The 23,959-nt window shown below is 41.7% G+C and overlaps 1 protein-coding gene across 2 annotated transcripts in view; it reads right to left on the reverse strand.

The window, feature by feature from the left end:
• prkg1b (protein kinase cGMP-dependent 1b) overlaps positions 1-23,959 on the reverse strand; it is an 809,007-nt gene that overhangs the window by 601,789 nt on the left and 183,259 nt on the right. For both annotated transcript variants that reach the window (XM_041209924.1, XM_041209923.1), the window contains exon 2: positions 8,354-8,520. In XM_041209924.1, the coding sequence (XP_041065858.1) occupies positions 8,354-8,520 (167 nt within the window). The remainder of the gene's footprint in view (positions 1-8,353; positions 8,521-23,959) is intronic.

Genomic DNA, 23,959 nt, shown 5'->3' on the forward strand with positions numbered 1-23,959 from the left:
GGTGTTTATATGGCTGATCCGGTTCACTTTATGGTCAATGGTGACCCCAGGATGTTGATAGTGAGGGACTCAGTGATAGTAATGCCATTGAATGCCAAGGGGTGTAGGTTAGATGCTCACTTATTGGAGATGGTCATTGTCTGGCATTTGTGTGGCATGAATGTTACTTGCCACTTGTCAGCCCAAGCCTGGATATTGTCCAGGTCTTGCTGCATTTGGACATGGGCTGCTTCAGTATGTGAGGAGTCACAAATGGTGCAATTTTCCACATTGCTGTGTCAATATGAATATACAAAATAGAAGCAAAAGTAGGCCATTCGGCCCCTCGAGCCTGCTCCACCATTCGATAAGATTATGGCTGATCTGTTTGTGTTTTGGATTCCAATTTCCCATCTACACCCGATAACCTTTGATTTGCCTAACAAGAATCTATCTACCTCTGCCTTAAAAATGTTCAGTGACCTCGCTTCCATCACCTTTTGAGGCAGACAGTTCCAAAGTCTCACAAAACTCTGAGGGAAAACATTTCTCTTTATCTCTGTCCTTAAAGGGCGACCCCTAATTTTAAAACGGTGCACACTTGTTCTGGACTCTCACACAAGAGGAAACATCCTTTCGACGTCCATCTTGTCAAGGCCTTTCAGGATCTTATATACTTTAATCAAGTCACCCCTCGCTCTTCCAGCTCCAGTGGAAACAAGCCCAGCCTGTCTAACCTGTCCTCATAAGGCAACCCACTCATTCCAGGTATCAATCTAGTAAACCTCCTCTGAACCGCCTCCAATGCATTTACATCCTTCCTTAAATAAGGAGACCAAAACTGCACACAATATTTGAGGTGTGGTCTCACCAATGCCCTGTATAACTGAAGCATAACATCCTTACTTACATGTTCGATTCCTCTTGTATAAAGGATAGCATTCCATCAGCCTTTTTAATTACTTGCTGTACCTGCATACTAACTTTCTGTTTCTCATGCACTAGGACACCTGGATCCCTCTGCACCTTGGAATTCTTTCTCCATTTAAGTAATACTCTGTTTTTTTCATTCTTCCTGCCAAAGTGAACAACTTCACATTTTCCTACATTAAACTCCGTCTGCCAGATTTTTGCACACTCACTCAACCTATCTATATCCATCTGCAACCTCATGTCCTTTCCACAACAGACTTTCCTACCTATCTTTGTGCCATCTGCAAATTTAGCTACCATGCCTTCATGCCCCTCATCTAAATCATTGATATAAATTGTAAAAAATTGAGGCCCCAGCACAGACCCTGCAGCACTCCACTTGTGACATCCTGCCAATCAGAAAAAGGCCCATTTATGCATACTCTCTGTTTTCTGCCAGCCAGCCCATCTTCTATCCATACTAATGTTATCCCCTACACCATGAGTTCTATTTTCTGCAATAACCTTTGATTATCAAATGCTTTCTGGAAATCCAAGTACAGTACGTTTACAGGTTCCCCTTTATCCACAGCGCATGTTACTCCTTCAAAGAACTCCAATAAATTGGTTAAACATGATTTTTCTTTCACAAAACAATGCTGACTCCTCCCAATTATCTTGAGTTTCTCTAAGTGCCCAGCTATACCCTCCTTAGTGACTGATTCTAACACCTTCCCCACAACAGACGTCAACCTAACTGGCCTATAGTTTCCTGTTTTCTGCTTCCCTCCCTTACTGAATAAAGGGGTTATATTTGCTACTTTCCAGTCTGATGGAACCTTTCCAGAATCTAGCAAATTTTAGAAAATTAGAAAATTGCATCGACTGCCTCATTAGCCACCACTTATAAGGCCCTAGGATGAGGACCCAGGGACCCGTCAGTTCACAGCTCCATCAGTACTGCTTCCCTAGTGATTGTAATTTCACCAAGTTCTCCCCTCTCCCTTCCAGCTCCTGATTTACAGCTATTACTAGAATCTTTTTTGTATCCTCTATACTAAAGACAAAAGCAAAATATTTGTTAATTTCATCTGCCATTTTCTTATTGTCTACTATCAACTCCCCACTGTCACTCACTAGAGGGCCAGCACTCACTTTTCTACTCTTTTTCTCTTTAAATACAAGTAGAAACTCTTGCTATCCATTTTTACACTTTTAGCTAGCTTCCACGCATACTCTAATTTCTTTCTCCTGATTAATCTTTCAGTCATTCTCTGTCGTTCTTTATATTCTGGCCAATCATCTGAGCTGCCACTCATCTTTGCGCAGTTGTATGCTTTCTCCTTAAGTTTGATGCTTTCCTTAACTTCTTTAGTTAGCTGCAGATGGTGGGTCCTCCCCTTAGAATTTTTCTTGTAGTAGGAATATACTTATTCTGAGTATTCTGAAATATCCCCTTAAATGACTGCCACTGCTTCTCTATTGATCTATTCCTTAGCCTTGTAATCGGTTAACGTCAGTTAGCTCAGCTTTCATGCCCGCATAGTTGCCCTTTTTTAAGTTTAAAATACTATTCTTAGACCCACTCTTCTCCCTTTCAAACTAGATGTAAAATTCAAACATATTGTGGTCACTGCTATCTAGGGGTGCCTTACTCTGAGGTCATTTATTAATCCTGTCACATTACACAATAATTAATTCTTTCAAGATTTCAGTGCGGGAGCTGTACTGGAACATGGTCCCACCAACACACAAAAAAACACAGCACCTGAGTTTGTTACAATTATCCAAGTTCTAAGCAGACAAAAATTAATGACAAAATTTTGAAATGCAGTGGGCCATAAAGCCACTATTTCAATGCTTTTTCTTATTGCATCCGAATTTATTGCATTAAAAAAGGGGAAAAATTGTGTTTCCTTAAACATTCTGTGCTTAATGAGTATTAACAATGGTTCAGTGGCTTCAAGTTTTCATTTTCAAAACATCAGCAAGATAAAGAGCAACTTAAGGAGGAGGATGGCAAATGTTCTACCCATTCTCGTACCCCGGCTGCTTTCATGGGTTTCCACTTGTTTAAGTTAGCTTTTATCTTCTGGCATTTATTGATAAGGTTGTCGGGAAATTTTGGTGTAAATTCCTATTGTTAAAATCGGTGTATAATTCACTGTCATTTCTGCATAAACACGATCACAGATATTCCAGCCCATTTCTATTTTATGGAAACTAATCTATTAACTTCAACCTTGTAGGATAAGGCAGTGCAGCACTCATAGTCGTGGCTCCCAAATGAGATGGTGAGGGCATATTTTCCAAGTCCTCGATGAGGACAAGGTGCCTGGCCCATGGGCAGCACCTGAGCAGACAGCCGGCAAAGTACTTCACCAGAGGAGAGGGCTCAGAAAATAGAACCAGTGACGCCCAAAACCTGATTCTGCAAGTCAGTGGACAACCCGGTAGACTGCCATGTGAGAAACGGTATAAAGTGGTTAATGTTACTGGATGAACAATCCAGAGGCCTAGGCTAATGCTCTGGAGACATGCGTTCAAATCCCACCACAGCAATGAGTACAATTTAAATTTAATTTATTAATAAATCTGGACTGAAAAGTTGGTTTCAGTAACAGTGACCAGGGAACTACCAGATTGTCATCAAAACTGATCTGGATTACTATTGTCATTAAGGAACGGAAACCTGCTATCCTTACCTGGTCTGGCCTACATATGACTCCAGACCCACAGCTATATGATTTACTCTTAACTGCCCTCTGAAATGGCCTAGCAAACCACTCAGTTGTATCACAGTGGTACTGAAAAGCGAAATGAGAACTTATACATATGTGAAGAAAATGGATGGACCACAGACATCAACTCAGGCACCAGAAATGACAAAAATATACCCTGCCCAATCAACCCTGCAAAGTTCTCCTCACTACCTTCTGGGTACTGGTGCAAAAATTGGGAAGGCTAACCCACAGACTAATCAAGCAACAGCTTGACATAGTCACACTCACAGAATCATCTTTCTCAGTCAATGTTCCAGACACCACGATCACCATCCCTGGATATGTCCTGTCCCACCGGCAAGACAGACCCAGTAGAGATGGTGGCACAGTGGTATACAGTCAGGAGGGAGTTGCCCCGGGAGTCCTCAACATTGTGTCCGGACCCCATGAAGTCTCATGGCATCAGGCCAAACATGGACAAGGAAACCTCCTGCTGATTACCAACTACTGACTTCCATTAACTAATGAATCAGTACTCCTCTATGTCGAACACCATTTGGAGGAAACACTGAAGGTGGAAAGGGCACAGAATGTACTCTGGGTGGGGGACTTCAATGTCCTTCATCAGGAGTGGCTCAGTAACTCCAATACTGACTGAGCTGGCTGAGTCCAGGACATATCTGCCAGACTGAGCCTGTGACAGCCAGTGGGAGAACCAACAAGAGGGAAATACCTACCTTACCTCATCCTCACCAGTCTACATCTGTCCATGACACTGCTGGTAGGCATGACCACCGCACCATCATTGTGGAGACAAAGTCCTGCCTTCACATTAAGGATACTTTCCATTGTTTTACCTTATAAATGGGATAGATACATAACAGATCTAGCAGTTCAAAACTGGGAATTCATGAGGCACTGTGGACTATCAGCAGCAACTGAACTGTATACGACCACAATCTGGAACCTCATGGCCTGGCATATCCCGCATTCTATCATTACCAGCAAACCAGGAGATCGACCCTGGTTCATTCCGGAATGCAGGAGACCAAGCCAGCAGCAGCACCAGGCTGATCATTACACACTGTTTATTTCCATTAGAAGTCTTCAGAAACTGAAGCAGTCTGTGTCCATATGCAGCAAGACCTGACAATATCCAGGCTTGGGCCTGATAAGTGACAAGTTAACATTTGTGCCACACAAGTACAGGGAGTGACCATCTCCATCAAGAGAGTATCTAACAATCTCCCCTTGACATTCAATGGCATTACCATCAATGAAACCCACTGTCAACATCCTGGGGGTTACCATTGACCAGAAACTGAACTGGACTAGCCATATAATCACTGTGGTTACAAGAGCAGGTCAAAGTTGGGAATTCTGCGGATAGTACCTCGCCTTCTGACTCCCCAAAGCCTATCCACCATCTATAAGGCACAAATCAGGAATGTGATGGAATATTCACACTTGCCTGGATGAGTGTGGCTCAAACAGCACTCAAGAGGCTCACATCATCCAGGATAAAGCAGTTGCTTGAGCAACACCTCAATCACCACCTTAAACATTCACTCCCTCCACCACTGACACACAGTAGCAGCAATGCGTACCACCTACAAGCTGCACTGAAGAAACTCACTAAGGCTTCTTAGGCAGCACCTTCCAAACCCATGACCTCTACCACTTAGAAGGACAAGGACAGCAGACAAATGGGAACACCACCACATGCAAGTTCCCCTCCAAGTCACACTTCATCTTGAATTGGAACTATATGGCCTTCACTGTCACTGGGTCAAAGTCCTGCAACTCCCTTCCTAACAACACTGTAGATGCAGCTACACCACATGGACTGCAGTGGTTTAAGGTGGCAGCTCACCACCACCTTCTCAAAGGCAATTAGGAATGGGCAACAAAAATACTGACCTAGCCAGCAACGCCGACATGCCATGAACAAATTAAAAATAGAAAGAAATACTGTTCACTTTCAATTCCAGGCAACAAACTTTGTAATATTAATGCTTAGAATGTTTCTAGAAGTAGAGCCTCTCACCATGCATTAGTGAAGTGAATTTGTATCGCTAAGACTCAGAACTCAGGTTTTACTTGAGGGCTCTGTTTCACACACATAATTTTGATTTTGTTTTTGTGATTGTAACTGTTTCTCTTCAAGGCCATTATCATTACTCATTTTTTCTTCAGCATGACAGCAGATGGTGCCGTTTAGTTCCCCTGGTTAACGTTCTCTAAAATTTTTGCTACTATCTCCATGACAACTAGCAAGATTATTAAAGCTTCCTCGGAATTTGGCCTGGATATCAAGTGCCTCCAATAACTGTCCTCATTATACGGTTTCAAAAAAATCCAGAATTTATGATGCTCTCTTGTATGGTACTTTATACCACTTGTATGGTAATCATACGCTGAAATGTGGCACGACATGCTGCATTCATAATGTTCGAAATAGAACAACACAGACACAAGGGATCACTGGCATCTGCAAATCCATCTCCTTGGGGCTGTCCAGTACCAAACACACCACTGGCCTGACAAAATCAAATTTAAAAACTGTGATTGCCAATTTCAAAAGTTCTGTGCCAATGTTGTTCCTTATTGTGCTGTTTTGCTGCTAAATATGACCCCATACTTTCAGGGGTTGTGCTTTTAATATATTGGTTTACTCATAGTTTTTAACACTTATTTTTCCATGTTTTACTTACTAACGGTCCCATCTTTATTAGCAGGTTGGTGAGAGGGGCAGATAACCTGTTCACCCTGAGCAACTCCACAACCAGCCCAAAGAAGTCTTGCAAAAGCAGTCGAATATCAGGTGTGGTGGGGCTCAGCAGCAGATGTCTAGGGCAGCCATAGCTCTATGCTGGCACCAAGACTGGCTGACGAATTTCAGGTGTCAATGGTGTTATGAACAGAGAGGTCTGAAGCATTGACACCATCGAGGAGGAAGGTTTTCTTTGGGTATCATGTGGGAGGAAATCATAAACTCATTCATAAAGATCTGATACCAAAAGCTGCAAAGCTGTTGAGGAGAAATAGGACTTCTTTCCCAAGATTTAGCTGTGTGGCAAATCTTAAAAGACTTTTTAAGCCTCTTGGTATGGTAACCCATGGATGAGGGGGGAATGTTTGTTTCCAAATATTTTTCATTTAATTCTGTGAAACAAATTATGTGGAAAATAGAACTACTGAGTTCTGATTTGAACTGAATGGCAAAACAATATGAACACATGCAACCTTTGAGAAGCCACAAGGATGTCAATACACTAGTGTGCTGACTGACAGCATGTGCAAATATAGGTTTTTCTTTTGATATTTATTATTTCCAAATGGTAAAGTGTGATCTTATTGCACTACATCATTACACTAATTTTTCAAAAAAATGTTTTTTTATTTCTTAACTCTTATCATTGTCATTAAAGGACCATCTTTGGTGTAAAAGAGATGGATACTCAGCAACATGATCCGATTTCCAAGCAAGAAATATGAGACCTAAGTGACGCTAATATTCTCTCTTCTTTCTAATCCAATGAATCGTATGCTTTAAGACAATTATGAAAAATCAACAAGTTTTAAGAGAAACAGCGCTGTCGTCTGCAGCCTCCTCACCATAACATTAGCCCCTGAGCAGATGTCTAAGCAGTGACATTCAAAACTCATTAGCTCACTGGAAGGGGCAGAAGGTAGTATAACTAAAGTCTGTCTGGTGCATGGTACACATAAGGTACAAAAATGGCAGCCCAGTGGTTACATATTTCTTATTGCATTTGTGTTTGTTGAATTAATGGCATGCTCTTTTTGTTGCTGCCTATTTTTGAAGTACACACTCTGCAATGAAATACCTTTGCATAACTGACACAATCTTTCGAAAGTCAGGAAAAGGAGTCACTGGGCTTATGTCAATATTTCCAGGAGGTCCCATAACAGAGAATGATTGGAACTGCAGTGTAGCTACAGGCCTAAGATTAGTATCAAAAACAGCAACTTTACAATTACACACTGGATCCAGAAAGAATTGTGGAACATGCTACTATTAAGAGTGACTGAGCATAGATGCATTTAAGGGGAAGCTAGATAAACATGAAAGTGGAAAGAATAGAAGGTTATGTAGGCAGGGTTAGATGAAGAAGGGGCGGGAGGGGGCTCATGCAGATCATAAATAGCAGCATAAACCATTTGGGCCAAATGATCTGTTTCTGTGTTGTAAATTCTTATGTATTTCTACTTAATCACCCCAAGTAAATTAACGTGGCTCACTGTAATGTAGCTGAAATCTCACTAAATGGAAAAGAAAATCCCACATGTACTATAATGAGCGGACGATCTGCTCTGTCAGTTTACTATCCTGTGACAATGGTTAAAAATTACCATATTTATAAAAACAAAATACTGGGAATAGTACATATTGGAGAATTAATCCTCCTTGCACTCAGATAAGGGGACCTATTTCTAATACAACCACTCCACAGTTATTTTATATAGCAATAGATTTATTAAAAAAAAATGTTCAGTACAGAAAGCCATTCTATGGCTATGGCTATGGACCATCTGACTATGGTCATCAAAATAACAGTATGCTATTTGTTCTTAAAATAGATTGTGAAAGCCATAATTATACATTTTCATCTATTAACGAACATAAAAGCAATATTGTAAGTCCAGAAGAATAATGCAGATTTCTTGAAGATCAGCTGCCGCCGCAATAAACGGGGTCAGTTCAAATAACTTACCTTCCATGACATAAACCAGAGAGCCCACGTCACCCTCTTTGATGATGCAACTGTCCTTGCCATATTCCACTGGGTACATGCAGTCCACAATTTCTTGAATCTGAGACAACTCCAGGTTTTTCATGAAGTCATTATCCAGGATTGCTTCCTTAATTAATTCTTTGGACCTTAAAGTAAAAGAAATGAGAGGTTGTCAGCAGGAATTCTGTCAAGTCCCCAAAGAGTACACCATTGGCAAAGAGAATTAAGAATGTCAAAGATTTCTTGTTGTGAAGAAGTTTTGAGAACTCCATCAAAACAGGAGGTAAACAATTAATATTGCTTATGAGATGTTGCATAATAGATAACAGACCAAGGATAAAGGTTTAAAAGGTCAATGCAACCATCTATACCTCTTCATTAATTTTCAACAACCTGATGGTAATTAAATTGCTTTCATCTTGGGTAATGTGCCTAATTTAACACAGGATCTCAGTACAGTAGAAATCATCAACAGCTTTGCAAAATGCTATGAAAGAGGACAGTCAAATGTCAATATATTTTACTGAAATAACAATGACTGTAAACAAGATTGTAAAAATATTAGCCTATGTTTACATGCAGTGATGCAATGCATCGAGCAAATGACAGCAATAGTATGGAGAATAAATCAGACAGTAACCCACTGCAATTGTTCCAACTGGGTACAAACCATGACTGCAGCTGTGAACCATGTGAAAAGACATAAGCAATATCAAAAGCCTCAAAGAACATGCTAGTGGACAGTGACTGACCTGTTTGGTACAAAGAGTTGGTACATATTATACTAAGGCACTGTGTCATATTTATAGTATGGAGTCGTGAAAGGAATCCAAAAACCAAACTGAAGCTATTGAAGATAAGCAATATGAACTAATCTCCAAGGTAAAATATAGCCAGGGCTGGCCACATCAAACAAAAGCTGCAGCACAAAGAACCAATAGGTTCTCGAGGCCCCAAGTATTACAAATCTAAACACATGTATGCATGAATGACACTCAATAAATGAAAAATCAACTCGTGGAAGGAGCTTGTATGTATACAGTGCCTCACATTTCTCAGAAAGATCGAAATTATGCCATTGTGATGACAGCATAAACTTGGTTCATACTGTCTTGAGTATAAGAGATTGAAATTGAGATTTAACATATTAAAAGGATTAATAGGCTAAATATAGAGAAACGATCTCCTGCGGTGTGGAATCAAGAACAGTGGGGCTTACCCTTAGCGTTTAGAGATAAGCCATTCAAGAGAAAAATCAGGAGGTGCTTTCACACACAATCAAAGCTTAGAACTTTCTTCCCCAATATATTGTGAATGCTGAGACAATTGGAATTTTCAAGGCAGAGATATATTTTTGTTAAGTCAGGATATCAATGGATATGGAGTAAAGGTGAGAAAGCAGAGTTCAGGTGCAATCAGCCGTGATCATTGTTCTGTCTAATTTCTCTCTGATGTATTCAATTTGTTTGTTGCTCTGTGCTGCTTCTTTAAGATTGCTGTGCATAACGCATGTGCTCATCCTAAAGGGAGCATTAATTGCTCACGATGTTTGTTCCCTGCATGGTAACTTCCGATTGTTGCAGTTGCACACCCATGCAGCTCAGAAGGAACTTTGACCATGATCGAATTGAATAGTAGCGCAGGTTCAAGGGGCTGAATGGCCCACTCTTTTTCCTAGTACTCATACATAAGTTTCACATATAAGGCATTACTTTGATGTTATGCAGATGAATGTTTAATTTCATTTTCCAATTATTTACCTTGTTCACAAAATATTTGCTTAGTCCTCATTAATGTGAAGGTAAACGTCAATAGACAGATCCTTCCATTTATAATATTAGAATATTAAATTCTAAATTGTTTATCTCCACTTAGGATTTTATGAAACATTTTTATTGGAAAATTATACTATGGAGAATTTGCATGTCCTGTGATAACAGCTTCATTAGAATTGTCAATAATTCCCAAAGAACAAGACATGCTGATCCTGATGAAAAGTCAGACAGTAATTAATGCTGGCCCCAAAGGAAACTATACACATCTGCAATATTCAGAGAACAAAACAATGACCACTTGAACTGCTCCGAAACTTTATAACTGCATTACAGAAAACTGTTAGAATATAAAAATTCGTATTTAATTCAAATTTACACAGTGAATTCAAATTTATCAGATACAAAGTGATTCAGTGAGTGCTGCAATGGAAACAATCTTCGCAAAACAATGGCAGTGGGACACTAAAATACGCTTTGCTGTGCACCGCAGCGCTGGGATGTGGGGGAGGGGACGGTCTCCTTCACTTCACATGAGTGAAGTTTCTGATTTGGATTGTGTTGTGAGAAAATGGTGCAGGGTAAAAAGCAGTTTGCCCTCAGGGTGCAGAAAAAAAAATGAGCAAATCAGTCCAGTCACTTCCATCTCTCAGTAGGTGCTTGAGAGCATTGAAGTGAAGGCCCGAGGGTAGTTGTGCATCTATTTCCTCTGAAGGCGAGGGAATTTTATATGTAGGGCCTAAAGATGGGGCATAAACCCTTTAAACGGGTCAGAGAAAAAAGCAGTATCAGTGTAAAATCCCTACATCAGGTTTTCTTGCTATTTAACAAGGTATAAATAATTTTGTTATACTGCATACTGCAGGAATGGGTGGTGCCGGCTAATCAAACATGCCAGTTAATGGGGAGTAACATTACTCTGGACACAAGTGCTGCTCTGTCTTTGAGGGCTTGAGGGTGTAGAGATATAGCATAGACAGGTTTCTTTAGTTGAACGAGTTTTATTTACAAAGCAAGACTAAAATACACTCCCCCAGGCTAGGAAAACTCCACCCCCTTATGAGATTCCCCATTCTCAGTGTTGATTGGCTGTTCTGACCACGTAATCCTTACTCGGTAAGGCTGGCCTTAAAGCAACAATACCACATCCCTCCCCCTTTAATTTCATGTTTTACATTCCTTGCTCAAATTACTTCATACAGCTGAATAGAAAACTATATCAAAAATCTTAGAAATAATCACTTCACTTTGTTATGAATTCAGATTAGACACACATATATAAGCCCAGCAATTACAAATCCAGTCATTGAGGTGTATTTCTCTTTCGGGTAGAGCAGTGTAACTCTATAGCCTGAGACTCTCCTAAAGATCGACACTAACAGGAACTGTGATAACGGGTGCCTCTTTCAGCACAGGCAGTTCATTACTATTTGATTCAAAAGAGACATCAGTTATGTATTTAACAGGTCAGTCAGGTACTTTGGAGCTTACTGGTTCTATAACATTCCTTGGTGGCAACACTGACTGTGGAAGCATCTCCCTGCTCCTCAGGTGATCCACATGTTTACAAATGATCCTGCCTTCCATGTCTACTTGGTATGAAAGGGGTCCAGTCTCACAGACAATAATCCCTGGGATCCAACTTGGACCGCCACTCAAGTTTGTCACATAGGTGGCTTCAACTACCATAAATTTTGCAGCTTGTTTTCTCATTACTTTGGTCCTTCTCTACCCTCCCTGGCAAATTTGGAAATACGAGGCTCAGTCTCGTTCTGAGACGATGCTTCATAAGCAGTTCTGCTGGTGGAACTCCTGATGTTGCATGTGGAATCGTGCAGTAGCAAAGGGATGAGATTTTGGTTTTGCAAGGTTCCTCCTGACAATTATTTTTAGCCCTGACTTGAAAGTTTGGACGGCCCTCTTGGTTACTCCGTTTGATACTGGGTGGCAAGGCACGGTTCGGATGTGTTTAACACCATTTAAACTGGCGAAGCTCTGCAATTCAGCACTTGTAAATACGGCTCCATTGTCTGATACAATGACTTCGGGCAATCCCTGAGCTGAAAAGCATTGGCGTAACCTATCGATGGTAGCATGTGACATAGGTAATTTCACCTCAAAAACCTCCATCCATTTTGAGTGTGCATTGATTATAAGCAAAACATTGTGCCTAGGAATGGACCCACGTAGCCTATATGGATCTGCACCCATGGCCAGCCAGGCCATTGCCAAAGGTGGAGGGGGGCTGATGCTGGAAACTTTTGCTACAGTTAACACTGTGCTTGACTAGCTCCTCAATATCTGCATCTATACCAGGCCACCACATGTAACTCCTGGTGAGCATTTTCATCTTAGAAATGCCAAGATGAGTGCTATGTAATGAGTGCCAAGAAGAGAGGCACCCTGTGAATATATTTATTTTTCTTTCTTTCCTTCTTTAAAACCAGATACTCTCAGTTATAGGATGACAGGTAGCACCAGAGTCATTTTTCCTCATAGCCAGATGTAGAGATGTACTACCAAGAGACTTCTTTAGTTGAACAACGAACTTTATTTACAGAGCTGTTGGATTAGCTGCCTACTTCTAACAAGGCTATAATATATTTCCCCAGGCTTGGAAAACTCCACCCCTTATGAGATTCCCCGCACTCAGTGTTGATTGGTTGTTCTGATCACATGATCCTTACTCAGTAAGGCTGGCCTTAAAGCAACAATACCACATAAGGGGATAGGGGAGGCAGCTGGGCCTGCCAGACAAATGATGCTTTTTAAACATGCAGGATAGATTACAGGATGGCCACATCATTGCCATCAATAACCCTCTAGTTTGGAAAACGCAGCAGTGCAGCAATCGAGGGCCGTTGTTTCTGTTCGGTGGGGATGGTGATGATTGTGCTGATAGAGGCAACTATCACCTGAACCTCCAGATGATTCTTTGCCAGTCTGCAATATGATGCAGCCAAAATGATGTCGAGGATGGGGCTCGTGGAGGGTTTTGGGGGAAGGGAAGTAGGTGACCTTGATTAACTCTGAGAGTGGAATCCTCCCAGTCCCACGAGCTCAGCTTGATCCAGGAGCAGGAGGAAATTCAGATATCCTGGCGTTGGGTCCGTGGTCCCAGAAGCAGGTGATCACCAGATCTGTACTATGACTGCACACTTCTTAAATTTCACTGTTATACTTGCGCACATACTGAACTCTTTTGTTCTTGCTTGTGACGCACCCTGGGGCAGAATCATCCGTTCCCGGTTGCGGCGGATGTCACAGCAGGTGAGAGCAGAAAATATCGGGAGATCACAAAAATCGGTTTCACGTCATCGTAAAACTAGTTTGCAATCGTCCGCTCCACATGTCAACGGCGGGCTACCTTTCCCACCACCACATGTCAGGAATCTAATTTCAATGCTTTCACATCTCATTATAAGCCCTGCTTGCCAGAATCACCCCCCCATGTGGATCATCTGGGCACATTGGTGTGATTGCACTCTGACGTATTCCACGACTATTCATAAGCAAAGTGCACCTGGCGACCTGCACTTCACTCGGGACTTCAAGGTTTGTTTGGAGAAGGGGGAGAAGTGGCCACAGGCAACGGAAAAGGCTGCGGGGTAAGGACTGTACTGGGGAAGGAAGGTAACCCAGAGTTTGCATGGGGGCACATGTTGTTCTGTGTAAGTGGACTCAAGATGGTGAGGGCTGAGCAGGCAATCTCCAGAGGAGATAAGGCCACATGGAAATATGAGGGTGTGTGTGACAGAGTGAGTGGTAATGTCCCCTATGCTGGCAGTGAGTGAGATGCCAGTGAATGTGGATGGGCTTGTTAGTGTGTGAACTTAGAGTGATGAAATGGTTGCCTTACCCTGGTTGCACGGATGCGATCATTCATCCTCTTTCTACACTGGATGGCCAACCTCTTCTGTGCAGTGTTGGCATTGACCACCACTCTCACTGCCTCCCAAGCTGGAGTGGTGAGATAGCTGGACCTCCTCTGGCTGGAGCCGGGGTGGAGGACGTCATGGCGGGCCTCCAAATAGCATTCCGGTGATGGGTCACTGAACTCTTCCTGGCTTTCAGGGTCATGTCTTCACTGGAGCAGTCCTGGGCTGCAAGCATTGAGAACTGCATGCACGACTGCAGTTTAGATATGACAGCTGGAGTGAGGAAACAATGAGGTAACAGTGTGGCAGGCAATACAAAGGCCGCCCGCCAGTGAGACAGCGTGTTTCCTGTGACTGCATAATTAATGAGGTGGGAAGTGGATGATACAGCGCAAAAAACAGCCATTGCAGCCAACGGGTAAAACGTCACTTTTCATTCCCGCTACCACACTTAGTGCAATTCTGGGATGATTCTGCTCTGGGTAAAGGCAATTGATAGGTGACTTTATGGAAACTGCAGTTTGTGCCTTCACTGACTGAATGTTTTATTGGTCCTAATATTTAAAAGAGAGCCATGGGTCAAAAAAGCAAGCTTCAGCAGTAGACCAGGGAAGTGTGAAAACAGAAAGCTTGCTGTATGGGAATTGAAAGATATGCACCTCCCTGAGGCTCAGATGCAGCTAAGCCAAAACAAAATGAATTGGATGCCAAAGTCAGCATTTGGCCAGACACTTGGAATGTTTATGAGCTGAGAGGTGCCAGAGCGTGGGAAGACAAAGATCTGGAGAGTTTGATCTGGTTTGGGCCAGGCACAAAAACTTCAGTGACATCTTTTGTAATTGGACCATTCAAAACATAACGAGGTAGTAATTGGGTTAAATCGGTCTTCAGAGACTCTGCTGGGAAAAGAAGGTGTATACAAAAAAGAATTCCCTGGAAGAGTTAATCATCTCGAGGAGGTTTGGGCCATCAGGCAAATGGACACTCAGAGCAGAACAGGGCCAGAGGAGGGACCACAACTACACATGTTGCATTGACTAGTGCAACCAGTCCGTGATTATGTGGAGATGATGCTTTTACCCAGAGTCTAATGGTAATGCTGCTACACCTTAATATTACTGTTCAGACATTGGCACATATCAAGTCAAATTTATGCTGAACAAAATATAACCACTGTCACTAATAAGGGTTATCACTTTGAATCATTTCAGAATAAGGGAAAAGGGGAATAATGGGTCTGATACCCCAAATTCCAACAATGGAGATGCAGCCAGGAGTGATAAGATGGTTGCTTTTTAAAATTATTACTCATTATTAGTGGAATCAATTCTAGGGCACTTGGCCGGCCATCTTCGGGAGAGTGAGGAAGCAGTTGGGGACTGAGTATATGGGTAATCGTGGTTTATGTGCCAGGGACAGGCAGTTTGAGAATCTTGCTGCCAGTGACTTGGTCTCATTTCTTGCGAGTCCTAAGAGGACTCATACAAGAAAGTAGCTGATTGGCTCCAGACTGGCCTGGGCAAGTTTAAAATAAAAAGCATCTATTGGAGTATGCAGCTTAGTTGTGCACAATGTGGAAACTTGAGAGAGGAAAAGCTCCAGGAAGAGAAGGAACAGTTAAACGAATGTTTTACCAGAGCAAAAAAATTGCGAACTTTCAAATGCCAGGGATTGGAAGACAAATTTAATGATCTTAAAGTACACTGTCACATTTACAGATGAGTACTGCAGTGGCAGCTGTACAAGTGCTGAGGGACCAACAAAGAAAGGAACAAAACCAAATGTTAGAGGCCCAAGTCCAAAACTTCGAGCAGGATTTGGAGGTGGCCCATGTAGTATAAAGGATTAATGTTAAATATGTAAATAGTGTCTATGTCATTAATGATGTGAGATTACATAACAACAGAGTATGAGAGATAATTCTATGTAGAGCCTCGTGCTAAGCCTATACTGTACACAGCTAGTAATAAAGAGTAAAGTTTACCAACAACCTTGCCTCCGGCATTATCCATAAATGTAGACCATGAACAACCTCATCTAAGGCCCACAACAATGAAAATAGAGTACAAGACACCCTCCAGGTGATGGCTATCCAGCCCACACTGGAAGCTGCATGTAAGTTAAAGATTTATGAGCAACAGGGTCAGCTGAGGCTGAATGATGCTTTGGTTTTGGCTGTAACTGCGTGGGGCACAAGGGTACATGGGACGTGGGGGAGTACAGCACAGCAGGGATGAAGACAATGGTGGGATTTATCTGGAGATCCCACTGCAGGGAGAGCGCGGTGGTTTTACACCAGAGTTCAGTCATTCAGAGTACAGAAATGGATGTCCCAAATGCCATTACTGAGGCTGTGATGACAACCTCTCCAAGAGCAGAGGAGGCTAAGACCCTTTCTAGAGAATTTCCAACTGTTAAAATTGGTGACTGCTCCATCAAAACAACCACCAGGATCAAAATATTCGTAATGGAGTATAATACAGGGAAGTGTGAAGCTATTCACTTGGTTGTAAAAATAAAAAAGTAGAATATTTCTGACAAGGTGAGAAACTTGTCAGAGTTAATGTTCAAAGAGACTTGGGTGTGCTTTTACAAGGAATGCAGAAAGTTAGTATGCAAGTGCAGCAAGCAATTAAGAAGGCAAATGGCACGTTGGCCTTTATTCAAGGGGATTGGAGTACAAGAACTTAAAAAAAAGTCTTGCTACATTGTACAGAGTTTTGATGAGACCGCATCTGGAGTACTTTCTGCACTTTTGGTCTCCACATTTTAAAAAAGGATATACTTGCATTGGAGTCAGTACAGCAAAGGTTCACTGAATTGGTATTGGTCCCTGGGATGATAGGGGATTGTCCTATGATAAGAGGCTGAGTAAATTGGGTTTATATTCAATGCTGTTTACATGAATGAGAGATGATTTCATTGAAACCTACAAAATTCTGAATGGGCTTTTTAGGGTGGACGCTGAGGGATTGTTTCCTTTTGTCGGGAATCTAAAACATACCAATCATTTAGGACTGAGATGAGGAGAAATAACCCCCAGAGGGTTATGGATGTCCATCGTTCAGTGTTTTTAAGGTTCGGATAGGCAGATTTTTGGTCCCTCAGGAAATTAATTAAGGGATATGGGGAGCAGGAAGGAAAATGGAGTTGAAGCCCAGGATCAGCCATGATCGTACTGAATGGTGCAGCAAGCTCGATGGGCTGTGTGGTCCTATTTCTTATGTTCTTATGTAAAGGTTCACACAGACCTGGAAAACGAAGACGTGAAAAAGGTATTTTGGCCTGTACCTATAACTCAGGAGTTATGCTGTGATGGCCATGTGTGCCAACAGCTTTTACCTTGTTTGGGAGATGTTATGTGCCTTCAGTATTAACAATATCAACATAAAAACAGAAAATGCTGGAAAAACTCAGCCAGTCTGGCAGCATCTGTGGAGAAAGAAACAGAATTGATATTTTGAGTCCAAAATGACTCTTCTTCAGAACTTCAACTGTAGTCACTAATTCAGTGAGACAGCTGTTGATTGAATCTCGAAGGTAGATTGGTGGCCCGGGCTGAGGGAGGACATCTACAGCAGGATAACCGGTTGTCTGGTTTGCCTTCAGGATAACCCAGAATCTGGCACCAACAGAGCCCTCCTTCAGAACCTCTGGCCCCCAGGTACCCAATGGACTCACCTTCAAACTGATTTCATCAGGCCTCTAACATGGGGCTCCATCAGGACATCAGTAATGCCTGGTGATTGTGGACAAATTTACCAAATAGATGACAGGGCGGCCTCTGTAGAACCAACAAAGCTGTGGCAGCAGCCCAAGCCTTACTGTGTGAGCTGTTCTGCAGAATATCAACCAGGGATTGCATTTTACAAGTAAAGTCTTTCCCGAATCGTTAGATGTGATAGGAAACACAAAAACTACAGGCGAGTTACCACCCATAATCCACACAGGTGGTAGATCGGGGCAATCGGACCCTGAAAACAATGTTTAAAAATCTTGTGCAGAACAGCCCACACAATGGGTTAAACTGCCCATGTGCCTGATCGTGACTCAATCCACGCCTCACTCCACTACGGGCATATTCCCTTATCAGGCGATGGTGGGTAGAGTAATGAGAACCCCGGGACATCTATTTAACACCTAATTCAGTACAAGTGCGAATGGGTTTAATAGATAATGTCTAGCTCTGACAGTTGGCAATTGCATTACCACAACCAATGAGTTTGTAGTAAAGCACCTAGGCAGAATAAAACAGCAGGTGAGAAGTTATTTTGAGAAAAATATACGATCTAACCTGATGAAACATAGATTTAAGGTGAGAGAAGAAAACTATAGAGGAGATGTGCGAGGCAAGTTTTTTACGTAGAGGGTAGTGAATGTCTGGAATTCGCTGCCAGAGGAGGTGGTGGAAGCAGGTATAATAGTGGTGTTTGGGAGGCAGCTTGACAAATACAAGAATAGGATGGGAATAGAGGGATACGGACCCCGGAAGTGCAAAATGTTTTAGTTGATGGGCAATATGATTGGCGCAAGCTTGGAGGGCTGAAGGGCCTGTTCCTATGCTGTACTTTTCTTTCTTCTTTTGAATATAAAATCTGTAATGTGAACATAAGATATGACAAAAAGGAGCCCTAATCTCAGTGGGTTCCTGGATATTTACTTCATATTTTTATAAATAGTATCCTATGGGATAGCAAGATATTGAATATAAATATCAAAATATTTTTAAATCACTCATAGTATAGGAACATAGTAAATAGGAGCAAGAGTAGGTCATTCAGCCCTTCAAGCCTGCTCAGCCATTCAATATGATAATGGTTAATCCTCTACCTCAACGGCATCCTCCTGTTCTCTCCCAATACCCCTTGAAGCTTTAGTCCAGAAAGCTATTTTCTTCTTAAATATATTCAGTGACTTGGCCTCCACAACCCTCTGTGGTAGAGAATTCCACAGGTTCACCACCTTCTGAGTGAAGATATTTTTCCTCACCTCAGTCCTAAATGGTCTACCCCATATCCTCAGTCTGTGACCCATTGTTCTAGACCCCCCAGCCAGAGGAAACATCATCCCTGAATCTAGTTCATCCTTCCCTATCAGAATTTTATACATTTCGATGAGATCCTCTCTCATTCTTCTAAACTCCAGTGAATACAGGCCTAGTTGAACCAATCTCTCCTCGTACGACAATATAGAACTAAGGGTCACTGTTTAAAACTAAGGGGTCATCCATTTAAAACAGAGATGAGGCAAAATGTTTTCCCTTAGAGGGCTGTGAGTCGTTGAAACTCTCTTCCTGCAAAGGTAGTGGAAGCAGAATCTTTGAATATTTTTAAGGCAGAGGTGGATAGATTCTTGGTAAGCAAGGGGGTGATAGGTTATTGGCGGTAGGTGGGATGCCGATTTCTCGCTACAATCAGATCAGCCATGATCTTATTAAATGGCGCAGCAGGCTCAAGGGGCTGAATGGCCTACTCCTGCTCCTTGTTCGTATGTTGGTATGTTCGTAATCCTGCCATCCCAGAATCACTCTAGTGAACCTTTGCTGTACTCTCTCTATGGCATTTAAATCCTTTCTTAGTAAGGAGGCCAAAACTGCACACAATACTCCAGGTGTGGTCTCAGCAAGGACCTGTACAGCTGCAGTAAGACATCCTTGCACCTGTAGTCAAATCCTCTCGCAGTGAAGGCCAACATACCATTTGCCTTCTTAACTGCTTGCTGCACCTGCATGCTTGCTTTCAGTGATTTTAGCACAAGGACACCCAGGTCCCTTTGAACATCAACATTCCCCAATCTATCACCATTTACATATTATTCTGCCATTCTGTTTTTCTTCACACTTATCCACATTATACTGCATCTGCCATGTATTTGCCCACTCACTCAACCTGTCTAAACTGCCGTGAAGCGTCTTAACATCTTCCTCACCACTTACATTCCCATTAAGTTCCATGTTGTCAGTAAACTTAGAAATATGATATTTGGTTCCCTCATCCAAATCATCAATATATATTGTGAATAGCTAGGGCCCAAGCACTGATCCCTACTAGTCACAGCCTGCTACTCCAAAAAAGAAACATTTATTCCTACTTTCTGTTTCCTGTCTCCTAACCAATTCTCAATCCATGCCAATATATTACCCCCAATCCTATGTGCTTTAATTTTGCACACTAACCTCTTATGTGGGACTTTATCAAAAGCTTTTTGAAAATCCAAATACACCACATCCACTGGTCCTCCCTTATCTATTCTGCTAGTTACATCCTCAAAAAACTCTAGTAGGTTTGTGAAACATGATTTACCTTTCATAAATCCATGTTGATTTTGTCTAATTCCGCTGATCTTTTCTTAATGTCCTGTTACTGGTGTGTACTGATCATGACGCATGTAAACTCTTAAATAGAATTTGAGCCTCAGATTTCTTTTTATAGTTCTTTAGAAATTGGTTAATGTATTGTATCACCTCTTCTATTTATTGGAGTTCTTTGAAGGAGTAACATGTGCTGTGGATAAAGGGGAGCCTGTAGATGTACTGTACTTGGATTTCCAGAAGGCATATGATAAGGTACCACATCAAAGGTTATTGCTGAAAAAAAAAGCTCATTGTGTAGGGCTAACATATTAGAGTGGATAGAAGATTGGCTGGCTGGCAGAAAACAGGGAATATGCATAAATGGATCTTTTTCTGATTGGCAGGATATGACGAGTGGAATCCCATAGGGGTCTGTGCTGGGGCCTCAACTTATTACAATTTAAATCAATGACTTAGATGAGGGGAGTGGAGGTTGCAGACTGATATAGATAGGTTGAGCGAGTGGGCAAAAATCTGACAGATGGAGTGTAATGTAGGAAAATGTGAAATTGTTCACTTTGGCAGGAAGAATAAAAAAGCAGCATATTCTTTAAACGGGGATGGACTGCAGAATTCCAAGGTGCAAAGGAATCTAGGTGTTCTACTGCATGAGTCACAAAAAGTTAGTATGCAGGCATAGTATGTAATTAAGAAGGTTAATGGAATGCTATCCTTTATAACAAGAGGAATTGAACATAAGAATAAAGATGTTATGCTTCAGATATACAGACCATTGGTGAGACCGCATCTAGAACACTGTGTGCAGTTTTGGTCTCCTTATTTAAGGAAGGATGTAAACGCATTGTGTCATGAAGATATTAATGTATATATTGTTATTGGAAATTATTTTAAATTGGACTTGTAGTAGGGTCTGTGTCTGTGAGTATGTCTGTGTGTGTCTTAATTGGATTAAAGCCAGCTAGCCTGGGTGCTTTGATGTATAGTAGTTTTGAGATGTTAACAGTAGGGTAAAGAATGCATTTGCATTTTGGGGATGAACTCTTGCACCTAGCTAGGAGACACCAAGCAATATGTTTATATTACTAGTAAAATTGGTACTATGAAAGGGGTTTTATTGTTAGAAGAGGTGGAGTTCAAAGGGCCTGATGATACAATGAAAAGTTACATTCAAAGAGAAGGCTAGGTATATACAGAAGAGTTTTGTGTGCGTAGGTTAGAGGCATGCTGCCTGTAAGCCTACAACTGTCTGCAAAAGAAACAAATTGAAAGGGATCTAATTTTGAATTCGTAAGATAAAATGTGCTTTACCTGTAACAAAAACAGAATTACCTGGAAAAACTCAGCAGGTCTGGCAGCATTGGTGGAGAAGAAAAGATTTGACGTTTCGAGTCCTCATGACTAGTTCTGTTGAAGGGTCATGAGGACTCGAAACGTCAACTCTTTTCTTCTCCGCCGATGCTGCCAGACCTGCTGAGTTTTTCCAGGTAATTCTGTTTTTGTTTTGGATTTCCAACATCCGCAGTTTTTTGTTTTTATCTCTGTGCTTTACCTGTGTCTGTTTAAAGTCTATGGGTAATTTTTGCCGTGGTGAAGATTTTAGGAGTGATTAGTTTAGGGATTTGTTTAATAGTTATTATGATAGTAATTTGTAGACGTGTATGTGTTAAATACCTTGTAAAATGAATAAATGTTTAAATTAATTTATATAAAAATCCTCTGGAGGCTTGATGGTTTCATTTCTGAATTCAGAGTTGCATCTCAAATATACCAATTGAAAATATAGGTTATGACAGTTGATTAAAGTTTCCCTCTGGGATTTTAAATAACTCAGCCTTTACCAATTGCTGTGTTATAACAGTTGGAGATAATTCAAAGGAGGTTTACTAGATTGATACCTGGAATGAGCAGATTGTCTTATGTGGAAAAGTTACATAGACTGGGCTTGTTTCGACTAGAGTTTAGAAGATTGAGGGATGACTTAATTGAAGTATATAAGGTCCTCAACAGTCTTGACAAGGTGCATGTGGAAAGGATGTTTCCTCTTGTGGGTGCCCAGGACTAAGGGACACTGCTTTAAAAATAGGGGTCGCCCTTTTGGGACAGAGACGAGGTGAAATTTTTTCTCTGAGGGTTGTGCGACTTTGGAACTCTGCCTCAGAAGGTGGTGGAGGCGGAGTCATTAAATATTTTTAAGGCGGAGGTAGATAGATTCTTGTTAGGCAAGGGAATCAAAGGTTATCAGGTGTAGATGGGAATGTGGAATTTGGAAAACAAACAGATCAACCATGATCTTATTGAATGGTGAGTAGGCTCGAGGAGCCGAATGGCCTATTTCCGCTCCTGTTTCGAAGGTTCATATGTTCTCAAATTACTGATGCTGCAGATGAGTTGACTTGTGCTGACTGTTGTATTATATAATATAAAAAGCCATACACAATATACCATTCAATAATGACACTGGCCAGTGATTATCTATGTTTAAACAACATGCTATCAGTCATTCACCAACGAAAAGATGAATCCCCATAAAATCAGGTAATGTATTAAAGTGAATAATGTGACCACATTTGCAGTTGGAAATCCTAGGCCAGAATTTTACGTTGATCGAGTGGGCGCGTACCAGACCCAAACGCGTGTGAAATTGCACGAAACGACATTGACCCGATGTCATTGTGCACAAAGCAATACCGAGGTCAGCGGGCGTGCACTGGAGTCTGAGCCATGCCTGCTGGCAATTAAAGGGCCAATTAAGGCCATTAAAAACTCTATTGTCCACAATTCTAAGCTGCCCGTATGATTTTGCGCTTGTCACATGGGCAAAATGGGCAAGGGGGCAGGCCGTTTTTAACGAAAACTCATCCAAGGCCGGGACAAAACATCCGGGCTGACTTAATGACAAAAGATATCTGGGAACTGAGGTGTTTTTTTCACTTCTGCTGTCAGGTGCTTAAATGTGCTGCATAGACACAGTTAGGAGAATTTTTTCTTGTCATTTAATCTGTCCAAGTCTGCAGCTCCCTAAGGCAGCTCCGCAGCAGCTGTCTGCCTTCAGGGTGCTCGCTAGAAGTGCCCACCCGCACCCTCACTTTTTTCGGCGCCCGCCCTCTTCCTGCCCCCCTCGGCAGCACTAAATCTTTCTCAGTGTGCATTTCACATTGGCTGGCCGTTAATTGGCCAACCAGTGTGAGACTGCGTTCAGTAGCTGATCGCGAGCTGAAGCACATTTCACATCTGCTTCCCAGCCCGCTGACTTGGCGCATACACCAAGTGTGAATTTCAGGCCCTAATCTTAAGGGAATATAATGAATGGACTCGAGGAAAAGCATGCACACTGGGACAATCAGGCAGCAAACTTTAACCCAAGTCTATTTTTACTATGCAGTGACTATTGTCATATAAACAAAACAGTTCCTGTGATGACTATTTTAACTCGATAATAATATCTGAATGTATAATATCTCCAGAAAATGAATAATGTTTCACAGTCTAATCCATCAGAATGACAGAAACTTGCAGTGGCACCAATGAAGCTAATTACCATTACTGAAAGAATAAACATGGCATTAGTCACAAGAAATGTCTAATTGCCAAAGCATAAAAGGCAATTAGAAGTAAAACACAT

This window comes from Carcharodon carcharias, chromosome 17, assembly GCF_017639515.1.
Source record: "Carcharodon carcharias isolate sCarCar2 chromosome 17, sCarCar2.pri, whole genome shotgun sequence".
Lineage (NCBI taxonomy): Eukaryota > Metazoa > Chordata > Chondrichthyes > Lamniformes > Lamnidae > Carcharodon > Carcharodon carcharias.